General features: G+C 48.0%; 1 protein-coding gene across 3 annotated transcripts in view; it reads left to right on the top strand.

The window, feature by feature from the left end:
• LOC141052486 (stimulated by retinoic acid gene 6 protein-like) overlaps positions 1–21246 on the top strand; it is a 664959-nt gene that overhangs the window by 567938 nt on the left and 75775 nt on the right. For all 3 annotated transcript variants that reach the window (XM_073549742.1, XM_073549741.1, XM_073549743.1), the window contains 4 exons: positions 1975–2056; positions 14740–14788; positions 14873–14990; positions 15850–15969. In XM_073549742.1, coding sequence (XP_073405843.1) covers positions 1975–2056; positions 14740–14788; positions 14873–14990; positions 15850–15969 — 369 coding nt within the window. The remainder of the gene's footprint in view (positions 1–1974; positions 2057–14739; positions 14789–14872; positions 14991–15849; positions 15970–21246) is intronic.

Genomic DNA, 21246 nt, shown 5'->3' with positions numbered 1-21246 from the left:
GCCCTCTGCACTGACTTACAGCTAAATAAGCATTAGAATCTCCTGTCAGTCAGTGAACACGTGACTGAAAGAGCGAGACTGTCGGATGGAATAAAGTTATATTTCCTCCCAGCATCAGAGCTCTCAGAGCACCCCGTATAAATAGGGTGCAGTATGCACAGGTACTATATACAGGGTGCAGTATACACAGGTACTATATACAGGGTGCAGTATACACTGTGTATACTATACCCCGTATATACTGCACTCTGTATATAGTACTTGTGTATACTGAACCCTGTATACAGTACCTATGTATTCAGAACCCAATATATACTGCACCCTGTATATAGTACCTGTGTTTTATACATGGGTACTGTATACAGGGTGCAGTATACACTGTGTATACTGCACCCTGTATATAGTACCTGCTATGTACAATACACAGGCACTATATACAGGGTGCAGTATATATTGGGTGCTGGATACATAGGTACTGCATACAGGGTGCAGTATATATTGGGTGCTGGATACATAGGTACTGTATACAGGTGCAGAATACACGGGGGGTGCACTATATACAATTCTCATGATATATTGATCTATTGTCAATAGATAAATATATCATGAGAGAATGTGATGAATTCATGTCACATGAGCCCTGCTGCAGTCAGATGGCCACTAACAACACTACAGCAGTATGTACAGCAACCTGCCTTTCTAGAAAACACCAGCGATTGTCTAAACGCTGTGTCTAACATAATGTCCTCACTATATCTGAAACTGAACTTGTCAAAGACTGAACTCCTTGTGTTTCCTCCCCCTACTAATGTACCTATACCCGACATTGGCATTTCCATGTGTGGTTCCACTATTAATCCCCAGCAACATGCCCCTGTCTTGGGGTCATACTTGACTCCGAGCTTTCCTTTGCCCTCCACATCCGATCACTGTTATCTGCTTTTGAAAACATTTCTATAATTCGACTTTTTCTTACTTTTGACTCCGCAAAAACTCTTACTGTTTCTCTTATTCATTCTCTTATTCATTCTCGTCTGGACTATTGTAACTCTCTTCTAATTGGTCTCTCTTACCAAATTCTCCCCCCTCCAATCTGTCTTGAATGCAGCAGCCAGGATCATATTCCTCACCAATCGTTACACCGATGCCTCTACCTTGAGCCAGTCATTACACTGGCTACCCAGCCACTCCAGAATCCAGTACAAATTTATTACCCTCACCCACAAAGCTCTCCATGGCTCAGCACCACCCTACATTTCCTCCCTTGTTTCAATATGCCACCCTACCCGCGCCCTCCGTTCTGCTGAAGACCTGAGGTTAGCATCCACAATAATCAGAACCTTCCACTCCCGTCTCCAAGACTATACACGTGCTGTGCCATTTCTTTGGAATGCACTTCACAGGTAAATACGATTAGTCCCCAATCCCTACAATTTTAAGCGTGCCCTGAAAAAACATTTATTCAGACTTGCCTACCGCCTCAACACATTAACCTAATCTATCCCTGTGTGGCGCAGTCAAAAGTTTTACCATAACCAGGTTCCCCGTATCATGTTCCCACATGCTTTATGCATCTATCAGCCCTCTGTGTCTGTACTGTTACACACTTAACATTATGGCTGGTCCATACAATCAGGGCAATTGTTACCATCTATCTTTCATGTCTCGCTTTTTTCCTCATAGACTGTAAGCTTGCGAGCAGGGCCCTCATTCCTCTTGGTATCTGTTATGATCTATGTGATTATTGTTATGCTGTAATGTCTATCATCTGTACAAGTCCCCTCTGAAATGTAAAGTGCTGTGGAATATGTCGGCGCTAGAGAAATAAAATGTATTATTATTATTATTATTATTATCATTACACTATATACTTGTATACTCAGATTAGTTTTAAAAAAAAAAACTTTATGGAAGTCCTTCTTTAAAGAAAACTATTGGTAATGCTAGTGATCTTCTTTATTATTTTATCTGTAGAAAACATATGAAGAGACTTTGGGTTGGAGAGAAAGGATTCCTTCCTGTAAAATTCCAAAACCCTTCATCCTCCCAGTGTGTGGTAAGCTTGGTTATATAGCGCTAGTTAAATCACTGTCTTAAAAGAAACCTGTCAGTTCCAAAAGCCTTCTAACCTGCCTTCATTTCCCCAACTGTAGTGACTAAAGCCATAATTCAGTAATATAACCATATCCTTGATGTACCATCTTGTTATTACTATCTATGCAAAAATAGCTTTTATTGCCCTCAATCACTTATGCAAATTATCTTTTTATAGTCCAATGAGGCGTTCCTTTCCTGGAACACTTCGGCTGTAGAGTTGCTAAGCTGATTGACTCTCTCCATGTTGCCTATAGCATGTCTTCAGTGATGGCAATCATGTATTTATAAAAATTTGTTCCTCAGACAGGTGCAGTGAAGTTAGGTGAACTCTCCCCAGGTTCACTGCACCTGTTCAGGGAGGGAAGAAGGCAGGTGAATACACTGAAGATATCCTGTGGTCAACATGGAGAGAGTTAATCATGCCCACAGGGGTGTGATTAGCGACAATCTTTCAGATTAGTCTGACATTGTTTGGATTTAGGGACTGGTTTCTTTACCACATTTTAAACCAATTTTCTTAGGGCTGTCTCACTAATTTTCCACGACTGCTTCGAAGATTGTTCACTGTTCCATCAGTAGCAAACTTCATGATAACATTTGAAACTGCAGGGTGTATTATAATTTGTGTATTTACATGGAATATTTAATACTTAGGTTTTGTCACGCATGTGGATCAACTGCGCCACAGTCCGGGTGTTACCTTAGGAGGGCATGGATAAGTAGCCACCTTGTTTTTGTTAGCGCTCCTGATGGTCCAGGTAGGCTAGAGCTGCAGGTGGGCACTAGTTATAACTCCAAGGTCAGTCCCCAGTACTGCGGCAGCTGACCCAAATGGTCAGGATTGTAAATATGGACTCGGAGTCCAATGTACAGTAGCACTGTATACTAATACAAAGACAGAGTGGATCCTGGACGACTTAACAGAACAGACACTGGTGCAGGTTGAGACAATGAAGATCCTGTAACACTTGACAGAACTGATACTGGTGCAGGTGTAAGGGGTGTACAGGGACCGTGTAATACTCCACTCCCTTCCTTGATGTAGATATTGTCTTGTATGATAAATATATATCTGTTGTTACTATGTGTATAGGAATATATGTCATAATGTACACTGCTCCAAAAATAAAGAGAGCACATAAACAATAGAATATAACTCCAAGTAAATCAAACTTCACTTCTGTGAAATAAAACTGTCCACTTAGGAAGCAACACTGTTTGACAATCAATTTCACATGTTGTTGTGCAAATGGAATAGACAATAGATGGAAATTATTGGCAATTATCAAGAAATCCTCTATATAGGAGTAGCTCTGCAGGTGGGGACCACAGACCACATCTTAGTACCAATGCTTTCTGGCTGATGTTTTGGTCACTTTTGAATGTTGGTTGTGCTTTTACACTCGTGGTAGCATGAGACGGACTCTACAACCCACACAAGTGGCTCAGGTAGTGCAGCTCATCCAGGATGGCACATCAATGCGAGGTGTGGCAAGAAGGTTTGCTGTGTCTGTCAGTGTAGTGTCCAGAGGCACTTCCAGGAGATAGGCCAGGAGACATGGAGGGGGCCATAGGAGGGCAACAACCCAGCAGCAGGACCACTACCTCAGCTTTTGTGCAAGGAGGAACAGGAGGAGCACTGCCAGAGCCCTGCAAAATGAACTCCAGCAGGCCACAAATGTGCATGTGTCTGCACAAATGGTTAGAAACTGACTCCATGAGGATGGCCTGAGTACCCAACATCCACAGATGGGGGGTTGTGCTAACAGACCAACACCGTGCTGCCCTCCAAGGAAATGCCACCCCACACCATTACTGACCCACTGCCCAACCGGTCATGCTGAAGGATGTTGCAGGCAGCAGATTGATCTCCTTGGCATCTCCAGACTCTGTCACAACTGTTACATGTGCTCAGTGTGAACCTGCTTTCATCTTTGAAGAGCACAGGGCGCCAGTGGCGAATTTGCCAATACTGGTGTTCTGTGGCAAATGCCAAGCGTCCTGCACATTGTTGGACTGTGAGTTTGATGTACTTGGAGTTATATTCTGTTTAAGTGTTCCCTGTATTTTTTGAGCAGCGTACATATTATTTATTTATATAGCACCATTGATTCCATGGTGCTGTACATGAGAAGGGGTTACATACAAATTACAGATATCACTTACAGTAAACAAACTAACAATGACAGATTGATACAGAGGGGAGAGGACCCTGCCCTTTCGGGCTTACATGCTACAGGATGGTGGGGAAGGAGACAGTAGGTTGGTGGTGTTAGGAACGGCGGAACGCACTAAATAAATAAAAAAAGTGCGTTCGCCGCTTGGGGTCCACCGTGTAGAAGGTGAAAATACTGCTGCTAATTAATGGCAGACGTCCTATATGGCGGTACAACGCGCACGGATTCAACGTCACCCGATGTGCACAGAGCGGACTCCGTTAGCTCACAGAGGCGCTGTAACATAAACGCCAAGCCTGTTAGACTCACAGGTCTCAGCGAAATTGCATGCTCGGTATCCGGTCACAGGACACGGGCCCAAGACTGGGGTCGGTGTCCGTCTAGACCTACGGTGCCTGCGGCGTCGCTACTCCGGACGCCGGTTAGTGCTGCTGGCTGCAGCGCGGCGGCAGACACAGCCGCTAAGCAATAGTGCCGTGTGAGACGTGACACCATCAGACGCTAGTGTAGAGGTGCAGTGTGCACTGTGGCCTATGGCTTGCCACTGACTGGTGCTGACTCTTTCCCTAGTTCCCTATCCACATGCGTAATATTAGAGGGAGGTGATTCTTAAGTCAGTCACCAGAGTCATACATCCATCACCATTCACACATCTAGCATGAAGATTCTATACAAGCGCATGGCCGAGCGGCCATGTGGGCCTTCTATAGCCGTACGCTGCCGGGACCTTCCAGATCTCTGAGATGGACCAATCTGATCTGGGGAAGGACCTGAGCATGTGACTCCCAACCTCCAATGGGAGATCGTCTCATGAGCATGCTCAGTGGAGCGGCAGAGGAACTTAGCCTGTTGTGTAGCTGCAGGAATCCGGCGCCTAACATTACCCCCCTCCTAGAGCCCCCTCCCTCCTGTGCCTTCCATCCCACCAAGCAAAGTTTTTTTGCCACTTACCACCTTGTGTCCCCCAGAAGCGTAGGCCTCAGGCTCATCCGAAGACCAGCCTGATGCCCCGGCAGATGACTTGAAAAACCGGGACATGTGAATTGGTTTGAGAAGGGACACGTGGAAGGCGTCAGGGATGGATAAGTCTCCAGGAGCCAAAGTTGAAGCGGGGCGCCGAAGTGTCAGCGGGCGTCTTCATTCTCATTTTAGAGATTTGAGTGACATGCGGGGTGCGACCCAGACTGTCGGCAAGGGATACAGTAACCCAGCCGGCCCCAGTTTAGAGGAGTTATTCCGAGCGCAAGAGGCGCATGCCTGAATATATTTTTTTAGTGTCCCGAGCCCTGTGCGGCCACCAATAAGAGATAGCCAGGAGTTTAGTGGTCCGCTTGTAACCAAAGTGACCACCCACCCTGGACGCGTGTGCCCACGCGAGAACCTTGGACGGCAGGTGAGGAGGGACAAAGGTCTTGCTCGGCGGCACTGGCTCAGCCACAACTGGAACCATGGACTTCAGATTCCCAGTCAGGGGCGCGGAATGATCCGCGGGCACCTCCGCAGAGGCTACTTGGACACTGCCCCCCCCATGCACCTTCCCACACAGTCCTTGCTCCAGCCCAGTATACTCCCCGAGGACCACTCTATATGAGGGGAATGGCAACGGAGCCAGGGGAGTCCAAGAAGCACCTGGTCGATGCCCTTAGGCATAATGAGCAGGGACAATGTCTCGCGATGAGACAGGGTGATTGAGAACCCCAGAGGTGCTGTTTGGTGGGTAACCTGAGATGGTAAGGTAGATCCGTTGACCACTCTAATGGTCACAGGGTGAGGAAGTGGCACCAGTGGTATGGCGTGCTTTTGGGCAAAGGCTGAAGACATAAAGTTTCCTTCTGCCCCAGAGTCCTCTGTGACATCTACCTCCCAGGTGGAAGCTCCACTATCTAACATCCCTCGAAAATACCGGTTTGGAGGAGAAAGTTTTCATATTAGGTAGATCTCCACCAACTGCTACTGGAGGTGAACGTTTTTTCCGACCGCCGCAGACACCTGTTAGCCAGGTGGCCCAACTGTCGACACGGGTAGCAGCAAGTGGAGCCCTGTGCCGGACGCGGTTTCGAACCGGTACGAGACACGTCCATGGGCTCAGTAGGTAAAACTTCCAGATCTGGGGGTTCCAGAAATTCAGAGAAGTTGGGAGCCAACCTAAGCTTCTGTCTGAATTGAGTACTCTCCAGCCCGCACTCCGTAAACCGGAGGTCAATATGGGTGGAGATCGCTATCAACTCTTCCAGGCTTGTGGGGACCTTCCTGGTGGATAAAGCATCTTTGACATGCTCAGCCAACCCTCTCAAGAACACAGGGATGAGTGCTTTATCAGGCCACTCGAGCTCGGAAGCCAGTGTCCGGAAACGGACAGCGTACTGACTGACCGACAGGGATCCCTGCGCTAACGCAAGTAACTGGAGAGAGGTATCGTGAGTGACCCGGGGCCCCATAAAGACCTGCTTTAGTGATTTTAGAAACTGAGCCGCGCTCAGTACCACAGGGTCATCACACTCCCATAGTGGCGTAGCCCACTCCAACGCCCTGCCCGACAGGAGGGAGACAATAAACCCCACCTTAGCCCGATCTGTAGGGAAACGCGTGGCCAGTAACTCGAGCTGGATAGTACACTGGCTCACGAAACCCCTACAGGTGGCTCTGTCACCAGAAAATTTATCGGGCAACGGGAGGCGTCTAATTGTCGGCAATGGCGTGGAAATGGACGCCCAGGAGACAGCTTCTGCAAGTGTCTGAGCAGCGACCGCAGCAGCATCTGCAGCTGAGGTGGAACTCTCCAGGGCTGCCAACCTGCCCTCCAGCTGCCGAATGTACCGCTGTAGCTGCTGCTGGTCCGCCATTATTAGCCAGACCCTGGCGCTAGTATAATGTTAGGAACGGCAGAACGCACTAAATAAATAATAAAGTGCGTTTGCCGCTCGGGGTCCACCGTGCAGAAGGTGAAAACACTGCTGCTAATTAATGGCAGACGCGCTATATGGCGGTATAACGTGCACGGGTTCAATGTCACCCGATGTGCGCAGAGCAGACTCCGTTAGCTCACAGAGGCGCTGTAACATAAACATAAAGGCCGAGCCTGTTAGACTCACAGGTCTCCGGTCACAGGACACGCGCCCAAGACTGGGGTCGGTGTCCGTCTAGACCTACCATGCATGTGGCGACGCTACTGCGGACGCCGGAAAGTGCTGCTGGCTGCAGCGCGGCGGCAGACACAGCCGCTATGCAATAGTGCCGTGTGAGACGTGACACCATCAGACGCTAGTGTAGAGGTGCAGTGTGCACTGTGGCCTATGGCTTGCCACTGACTGGTGCTGACTCTTTCCCTAGTTCCCTATCCACATGCGTAATATTAGAGGGAGGTGATTCTTAAGTCAGTCACCAGAGTCATACATCCATCACCATTCCCACATCTAGCATGAAGATTCTATACAAGCGCATGGCCGAGCGGCCATGTGGGCCTTCTATAGCCGTACGCTGCCGGGACCTTCCAGATCTCTGAGATGGACCAATCAGATCTGGGGAAGGACCTGAGCATGTGACTCCCGACCTCCAATGGGAGATCGTCTCATGAGCATGCTCAGTGGAGCGGCAGAGGAACTTAGCCTCAGGAATGACTTGCTGCAGAGCAGCATGTGAGGCTCTGGATTCCTGTTGTGTAGCTGCAGGAATCTGGCGCCTAACAGGTGGGTTGCAGCAGTTCCGGTGTTGGTTGAGCTGATATCTCCGGTAGTAGTGAGAGAGAAGGAGGTAGCAGGGTCATTGCAGGCTGTAGGTTTTCTTGAAGAGGTGGGTTTTCAGGTTCCGTCTGAAGGATCCAAATGTGGTTGATAGTCGGACATGTTGGGGCAAAGAATTCCAGAGGGTAGGGAGAAGTCTTGGAGGCGGTTGGGTGAGGAGCGAATAAGTGTGGAGGAGAGTAGGAGGTCTTGGGAGGGAAGGTATCGGGAGATTAGTTCAGAGACATATGGGGGAGACAGGTATGTTTGTATTTTGCTCCCGCGGCGTTACTCTGCATATCTCTGTATTAACCCTTTGCTCCCTTCCCCCTAAATAGCAGGGATACTGTTGTCTGTTACCTTTATGGATGCTGCTCAGTTCCCTGTTCCGCTGCATATCCGTACATGCGTGTGTGGCTCCACTGCACTGCATGACCACCCGCTCATGCAGTGCCTGGCTGCCACTGTGGAAAGCTATCCATGGATTTCTAGGTCCTCTGCACTGTGTATGGCTTGTCATGTGTGTTCAGGCTGTCAGCTTTCACCAGGTGTCCTTTGCAATGCTGATTTGTGTTTGGCTATGCTTAGGGTGCACGCGGCCACACCTCCATTGCTTTTATGAGGAATGGGTGTGTGCTACAATTGCTGCTCCAGCCTACCGCTATAAGGCAGCTGCTATATAAAAGATCCCTGCCCTGTGGGGCATGGCCAGAGCTTCACATTGAGTTCCTGAACCTAGACATGTGAGCTTGTGTTCCGCTCCTGCTCTGATTCTGATCAGTTCTGGGGGAGCTGTTGCTCTTTGTCCCTGTGTGAACTGTGTCTTGCCACATGCCAGGAGGCAGAATATCCTGGTCCTTGTTCCTGTCCACCCTCCCAGGAGGCAGAATATCTTGGCCCTTGATCCTGACCGCCCTCCCAGGAAGCATAATATCCTGGTCCCTGTGTTTAATGTTTGGAGTCTTGCCTTGTACCTATTTCCTGCTGTGTCTTGTTTCCTGAATCCTTGATCCTGGATCTGTTCCTGCACCTGACCCTGTCTGAATTGTGTCTTGTATCTCAGCATGCTCTGGGGGCATAATACCCAGATCGCCCTTCCTGGAAGCTGCATATCCAGGCCCGGCCATGTTGTGTCTTGTTTCCTGGATCTGCTCCTTTACCTGACCCTGTCTGAACTGTGTCCTCTGTGTGATGTTCCTTAGGTCCTTCCGTGTCTTGATCCCTGTGCCCAGTGACTGTGACTCTTTGCTAACTGACTTGCTGTGATTTAACCCGGGTTCATCTTGGAAGTAGGAGTCCGGTGTGTCTGCTGAGTTTCTGCTACTCTGTGCTCAGCTGGGGATTCGTTGAAATTACCTGCCGGTTCCAGTCCAACCTGGCGGGGTTTGCACCAGACCGCTTGGGTTCCTTTCTAGGTCGCTGCCAGATGTCCGGAGCCTGATGTCTGGTGTCTTGTGACCTCTTCCAGATGTGCTGTGTCTGATGTCCTCTGCCAGATGTCCGGATCCTACACTTCGCCTTCGCCACTCGGGGTCCACCGTGAGGTGGATGACAACACCGCTGCTGGGAGAGGCAGAGCACTAATATGCACAGGGTTCTAAACCACCCAGATGCAATAAGGCAAGCCCTGTTAAAGCACACAGAGCTGCAGGGAAAAATAACAAAAAATAGTGTCGCTGAGCCTGTTAACAGCACAGGAACTCAGCAGCACATGTGCGATAGCCGGAAACCGGAGTAGTTAAGGATAGTCACTACAACCGAGCGGACTTACCGTGTGCTCGGCGTCGCAACTGCGCACGCCTGGAAAGGCTGCAACCGCAAATATCGCAAGCGCGATGCAGGACGCTAAGCTGCTGGAAGATGGAGCTTGTGCGCGTTGGCGTTATCGTAGGTGCTGACAGAATACCACTCACTCACACAGAAGTAATAACCGAGGGAAGGGGTTTCTTAATGAGTCAGTCACCAGTCCAAGCATCCGTCACCATTCACACAGCAGCAGTATAAAAATACTAGAGCATGGCAGAACGGCCATGCGCACTTTTTATAGCGTGCGGGACCTGCCAGAAATCTCCAGAGCCCTGAGCTAAGCCAATGAAATCAGGAGCAGGACCTGAGCACCTGACTCCTGAACTCCAATGGGAGCTCGTCCCGTGGGCATGCTCAGAAGCTGGAAAAAAGGACTTAGCCTCTGGAGACAAATGTGAGAATCTGGATTCCCGCATAGGCATCATAGAACCCAGATTCCTAACAAGCATAGTGAGTCTGAACAGGGAGGACGCTGCAGTACCTGATGAGACGATACAACCCGGGCACGTACTGAAGGATGTAGGAAAGAGTGGAGGGAAAGGGAAGAATGTGGACTGTATGGAACCCTATGCTGATGTTGTATCTAATATGGATGTGCTGCACAAAGAAAGAAGTAAAGTTCTACGTTTTATGTTGCAACTGGACCGTGTCTTTGTTTGTGCTCAAACGACCGGAGGGGATCTTAAGCCATATAGAGAATACCCTGAAGGTGCAGAAAGTAAAGACGCAGGTACACTGACATTGGGAAGATCTTTGTATGTGATGGGAGACCAGGGAGCGCAAGACCCGATATTCTCAGCCACGACTACAGCCCTGGCACTCCCTCACATAGGTTTAGACAGTGCAGATTCTGGGCCCATTAACAGGACACTGGTGCAGGTTCAGACTGTGCGGATCCTGGAACACTTGACAGAACTGACTCTGGTCCAGGTTTATACAGTGCAGATCCTGGACACTGGTGCAGGTGTGGTAGAGGCCGGGATTGGAGGGTGGACCACTGCTTACCCTGTCCGGATGACACAGACACCAGGCGATGCAAGGACGAGGCGGAGACAGATTTCAATAGTAACAGTTGCGGACTTATTCGTCATCCTCCTGACGACCACAACCACGCACCGCAGCCTCTTTACAGTTCTCTGTCTCTAGGCCCGGGTACCTGCACCTTTGCTCCAGTCAAAGTAACGTCCCTCGCGGATCTTTCGCTGGGGCTGTCCTAGACCAATCTACTGCCAGCGCTTCACCGGCCCGAGGTTGTCGTCCAATCGGTACCCCCGGGGCTTCGTCTGTCCTGCGGTCCGCCGGGTCAGGGCCACCCCCCTGACTGTCTCTTTGCTGTCCATCCCCTGGTCGAGCTCTTCTCTCTTCACCTTTTTCTACCGAGCTCCTCCCTGGACTAGCCTGCCTGGAACCCCACCCAGTCCTATTTATCCCCTCTCTCACCGGGAATTCCCCTCCTGGGTTCCTATCTCCCCGCCCCCCATGACTAAGCGTTTCTCAAGCCATAAGCTGATGTTAAGTCCTAAGCTACTCCCCCTGCCATCTTGTAGTCATTTGTAGGTACTGCACTCTCCTATCCACCTTTCCCAGCTGTCACTCTTCCATCCTGTCAATCTCCGTCTCTAGTACACAAACCGTCCCCTCCTACTACCAGTCACGTCTGTCTGTCAAGTCACCTTCCCCACACTCCCCCTCCCTTTGTCCATTGTCGTCCCAACAATCGTACTCCCTACCTACGTCGTTCAGAAGCTTGTCCACAGTCTGTTGTCGGACCGGTCATTGGGCCAAACCCGCTGCCCACGGGGGCTGAAATAAACCGGGAGCACCATGCTCCGAGCAGCCTACCGCTACTCGCCAGCGCGCACGCCACGTGACATCTTCTTTCAGGTTGGCGAGGTCCACCCAGACTACTCTATGGCGTGTACCTCCCACTACTCTCCCCTACTACTTCCTTCAACTACCCGGAACGCCAGGACTGTGGCCTTTCGCCTACCAGGTCATCATTGGCACCTGCCCTTCCTTTTGGGGTGTCCGTCGTGTCGGGGACCTGACTGACGGACCACTGTCTGGTTCGATACCTCTCGTCTTTGTCCTTCACTTAAAAGAGTCATGGCCGGCGTCTTCGTCACATCTACCTCGTACCCGGAACCTGTTATACACATTTTTTTTCTTGTTATACACACTACTCACTAAATGAACTCTTAACATACTATTACTTTTACTTTAATAACCATAGGAGTTACTCAACCGGAGTAACCCCTTTTTTCTCTTTCTTCTTTTTTTTCTCTTTTTTTCAAACACATTAACATTGTTTCCAACACAATACATTCCGCACAGCATCTTTAAAACAAATACTCCCCCTCCCTTTAACACTAGTACTCCCTTTTCCACATCCCCGCTATGTCAGGAAAACAAATCAAACAACAAAAAAACATTCTTTGTAACCTGGATGAAAAACCGGTTGCGAGGTCCCAAATGAACCTGTATTCCTTCTCCAAGTTGGTGTACACGAGCCGCCCCGTAGATCGTGAAGCCGCCAAGCCAGCCTCCCCTCTCTCATGGAGCAGGTTCCATATCTCCTTCTTCCTTGAACTTTTTCTTCCGTATGACCTCCGCGACCCAGACGGAGGGTCCAGTGTAGGCCCTGGAGTCCAGTGGGCGGGACACAGCCGGGGTTGAGAGCGGGGCAGAGGTGGCTGTAGATGTCGGCGGTCCAGCAGCCGCTGGGGCCGGGCGGCGGGCAGGGGCAGCCGTGGTTCCCGGTGGGTAGGCCGCAGAGCCCGACAAGCAGGCTGCAGCTGACTCCGGGGGTGACGCAGATGCAGCCGTAGGGCAGGCCGCAACCGGAGTCGCAGACGGGGCGGGAGTGGCGGCTGGCTTCAGGAAATGGGCCGCTACTGACAGGTGTAACGCAGCAGCGTCGGCCGCGGGCTGTTTCCACACCGGCAACACCGTACGTGGCGCCGCCGGGCGGGGTGGCTCGGGGACGTGGGCGGAAGCTTCGTTCAACCCGGCGGAGGCCGCAGAGCCCTCCGCAGCTGGGCCTACAGCAACGCAGGAGGCCATGTGGGGAGGCTGGGCGGTGCGGGCTGCTTGCGGAGCCACCGGCAGAGCCGGGGGGAACTCTCACCTTCCCCGGTGCCACAGCCTCCAACACGTCACCCCACGGCTCCTCCCGCAGCCTCTGATCTTCACCCCGCCGTCCGGCAGGGCTAGCCTCCAGGCTTGTGGGTCCCACGGGGAGGCTCCCAGGTGACTTCTTCAGCAGCTGCTCCCGCAGGGCCCGCAGTCGCTCCTCTTCTCCGCCCGATGTCTTGAAGACTGTCTGTGATTCCAGAAAGCAAGACTGGACCTCCCGATGCCACCACCACTCCAGGCGTCTGAGGCCACAGCAATTGCAGCGTCGCATCCCGCCCGGTGGGCAACAGTCGAATGGCGCCAAGCAGCCGCAGCCGATCTTCTCTCCCGGGCCACTCCCGCTCCTGGGTGGGGCGATGGCTGACTTCTCCACCCATCTGCCCGGGTCCAGTATGAGGGGGCGGCGGGCTCCAGACTCACACCGCTCCCCCCGGGGGTACGTTGGAGATGGCCCCAGTCCGTCCAGAACAAATGCAAACGCCCGGGCCTCTCCCCGGCATTGGAGTACCACAGCCATGTTGGACAGCTTCTGGTGCCGCCCCGGATCCTCTGATGGCAGTGATGATCTGGAACAAAGTCTCCAATTTATAATCCCCAGGTGAGCAGTCTTGTAATCCACAGGTATTTGTAATCCACAGGGGAGCAGTCCAAGTGCTTCTAGGTTCTTCAGGCGCAGGCCTGCCGCGGAAGATGTCGTATTAGCGGCGGCAATCCTGCCGACTATGCCAAAATGTGGTAGGGGCCGGGATTGGGGGGTGGACCACTGCTTACCCTGTTCGGATGACATAGACACCAGACGATGCAAGGATGAGGCAGAGACAGATTTCAATAGTAACAGTTCCGGACTTATTCGTCGTCCTCCTGACGACCACAACCACACACCGCAGCCTCTTTACAGTTCTCTGTCAAGTCACCTTCCACACACAGGTTCAGACAGTGCGGATCCTGGAACACTGTGCAGGCGCGGCAGGCGCCATTTTCAAAATTACTTTTTTTTCCTCGCTCAAGTAAATCTGCAAAAGGGATTACATACACAGTAACCATGAGATCATGCAGCAGTGCATGCAGGTGCCATGGCCAGCACCTGCCTGCAGAAGCGTTTTTTTTTTTTTTTTAGTGTGTGATGGTGTTAATTATACAAACTAGGGGGCAGATCAGTGAGAGATCAGGGACCTGTCAGCAGTCTGTATTACGAATATCTAATCAGAGCACCACATACCCCAGCCCTGACTTAGGACCCAAGCATATCATTAACACAAAACTGAAAATAAAGATTAAGAAACATCCACAAGACAGACTTCATCAACCAAAGTATCATTTTATTCAATGTAATGGTGCCGATCTGATACTGTGTGTAGGTTATTGTACCCAATCCTGCTGACAGGTTCTCTTTAAAACAGGATTCAACATGGTGATTGCAACATATAAGGTGGTATCGAAGCCTTATTCAGTGCAAGTTGAGCTTGATCCATCTCTTCTTCCATTGAATGCCTTTGAGACAGCATTTCAGGGCTCCGAACAAACTAAAGATATACCAAACCGTGAGCGGGATGTTTCCTTACATATACCAAACGCAAACATCAAACGAGACGTGAACATAAGCTTATGAGAATATGGGATAACCAACCCCTCTGGCTAAGCATACAGAATAATTTAAACTCCTGCTTACCTTGCTGTTCAGATGAAATGTGAGATCACGAACTAAAGCCTATTCAGCGTGTTTTGAGAAAGCGTTATTCAGGGGTTTACAGTGAAATATTGTGTTTTTAATGATGTAATGCATATCTTTTTTCTTTCACACCTAGGCTTCCATAGCACGATACTCTGGTTGGCAAGTTGCATATATTTTATGGGGTATGTCAATAATTATGCTCCTGCAGAAAAGAACTTCATAACCTTAATCTGGTTTCACAATTACTGACGTACTTTTTTCTGCAGGTTACTTGATAATGCACATCGTACAGAGCTTGTTTGGTCTGCTCTTTGTTTATGCATTTGTGTATCCGATAAAACATGGCAAAGCTTTAGAAGTGCTGGAAGGATTTGGAATTTCATTGTAAGTTTGGCTTACTGCTTTTGAATTTTCTTAGTAGAAATCCATCGTCTGACATGGTATTTTCTTACATTTATAAATGATAATTTTATATTTTTATAATTTTTATTAAAGACTAGTTAAACTTTCAGATGATAAAAAAGAACATGCCTCCTGATTCTTTTCCAATATTTTTATTTTTAACAAGGGTGTAGAGGGGGGGGTAGAGGGGATGGGGGGGGGGAGGCAGTTGATGTAAGGGTAGGGCATGCCTCCTGATTCTAACCATCTCATAAATGCTTATGAGACCAATATTTTTGGTCAGGGACAGGGACCCATGGCCCAGTTGGGTATTGCAATTCTAGTTTGGACAGAAAAATACTGATGTGTTTTAATTTTGACCTGCCATAAACTACAACACTGACTTGAAGCTGCAGCCTGTTTCGGTGTGGCTCTCTAATTCTCTAGCTTCTCTCTTCAACCTCGCTGTCTATAGACTATTATGGGATGGAAAGAAGTGACTTTTAAATGGAGAAAACTGAATTTTTGGGTAATAGCATATTACAAAGTTTGTTATATAACCATGCACTGTTCATTTATGGGGGAAAAAAAACTTTTTAGAACATAAGTAATTTGCCATATAATCAAACAATAGATTAAACACGACTTTACTGATAGCTGCAAATTAGGAAACTTCAAAGGTCATATCTCTCTGGGAATGTCTTTTTATGACGTATAGTTGCAAATTAAAACAAATACTTGCATAAAAATCTTTCATAACTCTTTATAGCTCCCAAACAATGAGCACAATAACACATTATGATATATAACATATTATATTCTGATTAAATTCTTTTAATATTTGTCTTTCTTTTGTTTTAAGACTCACAGTTGCAGTTGTTATTTCGCTGATTATATTGCAATTTGTATTAGCCAGACAATTCTTTCTGCAGAAGAAAATAGCTCCTGAGGACAAACATAAACCATTAGCACTAAATAACAGGTAACATTTATTTTGTTTGATTGATTATACTTTGAAGGGCTTGCTTGACATATAAGATCAAACAAAGGTCTGCCTTTTTGCAAGAGCAGCGTTGAATGTGGCAAAAGTAGAACTTTTTTCCTGAAATCATTTTATGTAGGAGAAAATAAGCACAAAAACCTCACAAACATCTTGTTTATCCTTATTGAATACATGTCTTGGATGTGCAATGATAAGAATGTAATTTAAAGGGAATTGGTCAGCTGATTTTTGATATGTACTTTGAGAGCAGCTTGATGAAGTGGCTGAAACTCTGATTCCAGTGATGTATTCCTTACTAGGCTGTGTTGTTTCAATAAAATCAGTGTTTTATCTGCAGATTATCTTTAAAGGACTAGTTGCATCGTTACTGTCATGGGGTTGCCGCAAAGGAGCGGAGCCAGAAGACCGCAGCATCTGGTGCCTCTTACTCCGCCGCTGAGAAGAAGCACTTCTCCAGTGTATTAAACGTGTTTATTTCTTTCAGCAGATCAGGGGTTAATCGACCATGTTGGAAATTCCTGCATTCAGCTGTGCTCAGTTGGCACCTCCCCTCCCCTATAAAATATGGACTCAATTACCAAGTCCTTGTCTGAGTTGGCAATTGCTGCAAGACAGAGGAGTAGGTGAAGTTGGTTTTGTGAAGGAGTGCTGGAGGAATTTATTAGCAACTGTTGCCTGGTTTGTATACTTGGAAATTCCTTATCCTTCCCTATTTTGCTTTCTTCCCCCTTCCTACACACCCTGGTGAATACCTCTGTTATATGTGAGTGTATATTTTGTGTGCGGAGTTTTCAGATTACCCTTGTCTTTGTTACCCAGTCTGTCGGTTTGGTGTACTCTGGTTCACAGTAGCGCCCCATCAACCCTGGGTGGGAGAAGGCGACAGATGAAGGGCTAATCTAGGAGATAGGGCAAGAGCAGTGCCCCTTGTCCCAGGTCACCCGCCAGTCGAATTGTGACATTAACTCAGACCACAATCAATTTTTTTGATCCGTGATGGATCCTATCTCAGCTTTGACAGGGCAGTTGCAGCAGCTCAGTTTGGAGCTGTCGGATTTGTGCACTGTGGTTTCACAGCACCATGTTACATCTGGTGTGGGGATCTCGCCCTCCAGGCAAACAATTTTGGAGCTCTAGCTCGAGTTGCCAGACAGGTTCTCTGGGGGGCGTGACAAGTTTGTGGTGTTCCGTGAGGCCTGTAAACTTTATTTCAGGTTGCGTCCTGTATCCTCAGGTACAGAGGAGTAATGGGTGAGGACTGTAATCTCGCTCCTTCAAGGGGAACCTCAAGCATGGGCATTTTCTTTCCCATCTGACTCACAGTCACTCCAGATGGTAGAGGGATTTTTTCAGGCTTTGGGCCTTGTGTATGATGACTCCTATTGTGTCACCCTGGCAGAGTCTTCTCTACACCGACTTCAGCAAGGAGACCTCCTGGCAAAGGAATATTGCTCTGAGTTCTGGAGGTGGGCCACCGACACTAGGTGGAATGACCCGGCCCTCCATCGTCAGTTCTGTGAGGGTGTCTCAGTGAGAGTAAGAGATGCTTTAGCTCTCTGAGACCCCTGACTCCCTTGAGGTTGCCATGTCTCTGGCAATCTGGGTTGATCGCTGTCTTCGCCAGAGACATAGAGAGTCACCTCTGGGTGCGGGAGGTCCAGGGTTGAGAGTGATCAGTACTGAGTCAGCTGTGGAACCCATGCAGGTGGGTGCAGCATCTCAACCTAGCAAATTGTATATAGTCTGTGTAAGGTGTGTGTTTCTGTTGTGGCAAAAAGGATAATTTAGTGAGCACATGTCCTTCCCGACATCTACAGCTCTGGCAAAAATAATGAGACCACTGCAAAATTTTCAGTTTGTTTGATTTTTCTCTTTATAGGTATATTTTTGAGTAAAATGTAAATTGCTCTTTTATTCTATAACTACTGACAACATGTCTTCGAATTTCCAAGCACTAAATTTTGTATTTATTTTCAGAAAATGAGAAATGGTCAAAAGAACAAAAAAATGCAGTGCTTGCAGACCTCAAATAATGCTAAGAAAACAATTTCATAATAATTTAGAAACCACAATACTGTCATGATCCATGCTGGATCAGGACTGATAAAAAGCACAGGTAACCTTTTTTTTTTCTTAAGCTGTGCTAAAGTTTGGTTTTTGCCCCTGGTGGCCATTAGGATTATTGCACTTTGGTGTCTTTTGTTCTAAATTTGCCCCCGGTGGTGGTGAGTGTCATTGCACTCTGGTTTCTTTAGTTAGTGCACATGATTATAATGCAGGTGTGATTGCTCTGGCTCTGCTATAAAAGTCACAGGTGTTGCAATCAGTGTTGGTGATAGTGTTCAGTTCAACCATCCTTGGTGGAGGAAGGAGCTGGAGAGCGTTCCTTGCAGCACTGTCTTTGCCCTGGTGTGGAAGGAGTCAGAGGGGATTTCCTTGTAGCTCTGACAGAGCTTGGTGGCAGCTATTCAGGAGGAGAGCTGCATTCTTGTGGTGGACTCTATTGCCAGGAGCAAGTGCAACAGAGTAAAGCTAAATGGTGTTTCCCTGTTTGTGGTTTTCCTTAGTGTGTATTAGTACAGCAGTGGGGCCACTGCCTGCGCCACCCAGCTCCCTAGAAAGGGATAGGTGTAGGGTGTGCTAAGGCGACAGGTTCCTGATCGGCGCCCAGTGCGGAACCGGCATAGGGAACGTTAGAAGCATTAGGGACACTGACTCAGGGGAGTGCAGGAGGTCTCCACGTCCCCTTTCCCTATCGCAGGGCCCACCGTTGTAACTGTTTCCCCTATCCCCGTGTCTTGTTGTAGTACCGGCCGGCTGGCCATGTCACACAGGACAGTATCACGTGCCGCGTCTTGTAGTTTCAGTTACCGGCCTGCGGGTCGCGTCACACAGGACGGGTCATCGTGACAAATACTAATGTTTTAACTCAGGAAGAGATCAGAAATCATGATCATACCCGGGTGCTGAGACCAGAGTAGCGGGGGATGGACATTAACTGAGGCACAGGGTCATCTCTTTAAAGCCACTATTGACCAAAAAGGGGGCTCCAATATAACAGCTGAATCCAGCACCATACGTAGGGTTGCGGAGGGGTGGTGGAGCGGAACCCTTGGGGTAGTGGTAGAAGAGATTGGAGAGGGCAGATAGTTTTGGCCCCTCAGTTTACCGGCTCACCTTGCCTTCCGACTGCTACATAGACCTGCAAACCAAAAGAGAGTGGAGCTGGGTTTCGCCATACTCTCTTCAGGTCAGAACTGTTTATGGGAGGGTGGCGACATCTACTGGCTCCTTGCTGAACACTACACAGTAATAACACTAATCAGCGCCTGTCCTCTGCATTCAACCCCCACGAGGGGGTCGCGTTGGCCGTCGTCCCTCCGGTGTCCTGTGTTTGCCAGGTCCAGGTTACTGGCGTAGCCGACACAGGAGCCCTTCGCTCTAGGGTTGCTAAAATTAGTCGCCTTTCCCTGTGTACCTGTGGTGGTGGGGTTGGGGGTAATTCATTTTGTCCCCCCCCCTCAGACGTAGCCTCCATTGCTATTAAAAATAAATGACCAAATAGATAACAATCTATTCTGGAATTTAAGATCATCTGATCATATCTAAATGACCTGATCTTGTTGCCCATCTCGAATTGAGTTATATTCAGACCGGACCTAAAAATGGGAAAACCTAACAAATCACAAGCTGACGAAATAGCCAAAACCACAAAAAACCCCAAGAGGAGTCAGGAGAGGGAGAAATCTAGAAAACAACTCTCTCTTGATACTCATTCCAGTAAATCAAATAATGTATCACAAATACACAAGCAGAGCTCTTCCTCTCTCAAGCAATGGTCTGACAGTGACGAAGAGGAGGAGACAAATCTTAACGTTACATTAAAACCCTACCTACTACGGAATGTTTAAGAAATCTCTTTAAAAATTTTAACCAAACCATTAAAGATGAGATAGCGGACCTTAAAAAAGAGGTCAAACAAGTCCCATACAAGATTACAGACCTTAGAGGATACTTGTGAGCAGTTATCCACACACTCTGAACGTGTTGCGGAAATTCTAATTGATAACCAGAAAGAAAGTTTTCTTCAAAAAATTCACATAGATGACCTGGAGAACAGGTCAAGAAGGAATAATCTAAGAATCAGAGGGCTACCGAAAAAAATCTCAGACAAAGATATACCTATAATCCTCACCAATATATTCAATGATCTATTGGGTAAAGACAATGCTAATATATGGATCAAAAGGGCTCTACAGGCCCAAAAGCATAAGCCCGGACAAACCCAGGGACATACTTTGCTGCATACAAAGCTTTAAAATTAAAGAGGAAATCTACCACAAATCCAGGCAAGCCACTAAAATCAAATACGATATTAATGAGATACAAATTTTCCAAGACCTTTCAAAGCTCACCCTCGATCTCAGAAGACAAATTCAGCCTCTGACCAGGACCCTAAGGGACAGAAATATAGCTTACAGGTGGATGTTTCCATTTGGTCTTGCTATTACCCTCGACAACAAAACTTTAATTGTGAAAACACCAGAGGATCTACCCTATGTCCTGAATAAATTGGATCTTTCCCAGCCTCAACTTCCAGATTGGACATTAGCAGAGGATATTCTCAGACTCCCACCAGTACCTAACCACGAAAAATGGTCGAACATCACACCAAACAAACCAAAAAAAATTAGAAAAATGAATACGGATGTCAACAAAACCCCATCCGAAAGCAATAAAGAAGGCGAAGGATGAACTGACCTAAAAAAAGAGGATACCACAATAGACTGAGACTCAGCCGCGATTTGGTTTCTGCAAAACAGACCCTCTATTAATATTGGATATTATGTTTCTGTGGTTAAATTCTCTTTTCTAAGTCTATCTCTCTTGGTAACATAAGTAAGTTTGCAAAATAGATTAGTAATTGATATATTCTGATTTTGTTCTTCTTTTAAGTGAGACTCAATCGGGGATTGGTACTTTCGGTCCCCTCTCCCTGTTTTCTCCTTAGCTCATCCCCCTGTTTCTGCTTCCTCTTCTTCTTCCTCCTCCTTTATTCTTGGTCATCATTCTCATTAAACTCTCGATCGGCAGGTCCACGCCCCCACATATCTGTTGATCCTTTTTTGCTAATACACCTGGTTGGATTCTCCATTGGTTCTCTATCCAACCAGCAGCAAATCGTGAATCTGAGGTGGGACGGATCACAGCCCCAACTTTCTGGAAAACATGTTTTCCATAGCTATGCTAATAATT

Source organism: Dendrobates tinctorius, unplaced genomic scaffold (genome assembly GCF_039654945.1).
Source record: "Dendrobates tinctorius isolate UK_male_01 unplaced genomic scaffold, ASM3965494v1 ptg000160l, whole genome shotgun sequence".
Classification (NCBI taxonomy): domain Eukaryota; kingdom Metazoa; phylum Chordata; class Amphibia; order Anura; family Dendrobatidae; genus Dendrobates; species Dendrobates tinctorius.
The sequence above is the reverse complement of the archived record's forward strand: the minus strand, read 5'-3'. Positions and strand labels throughout refer to the sequence as shown.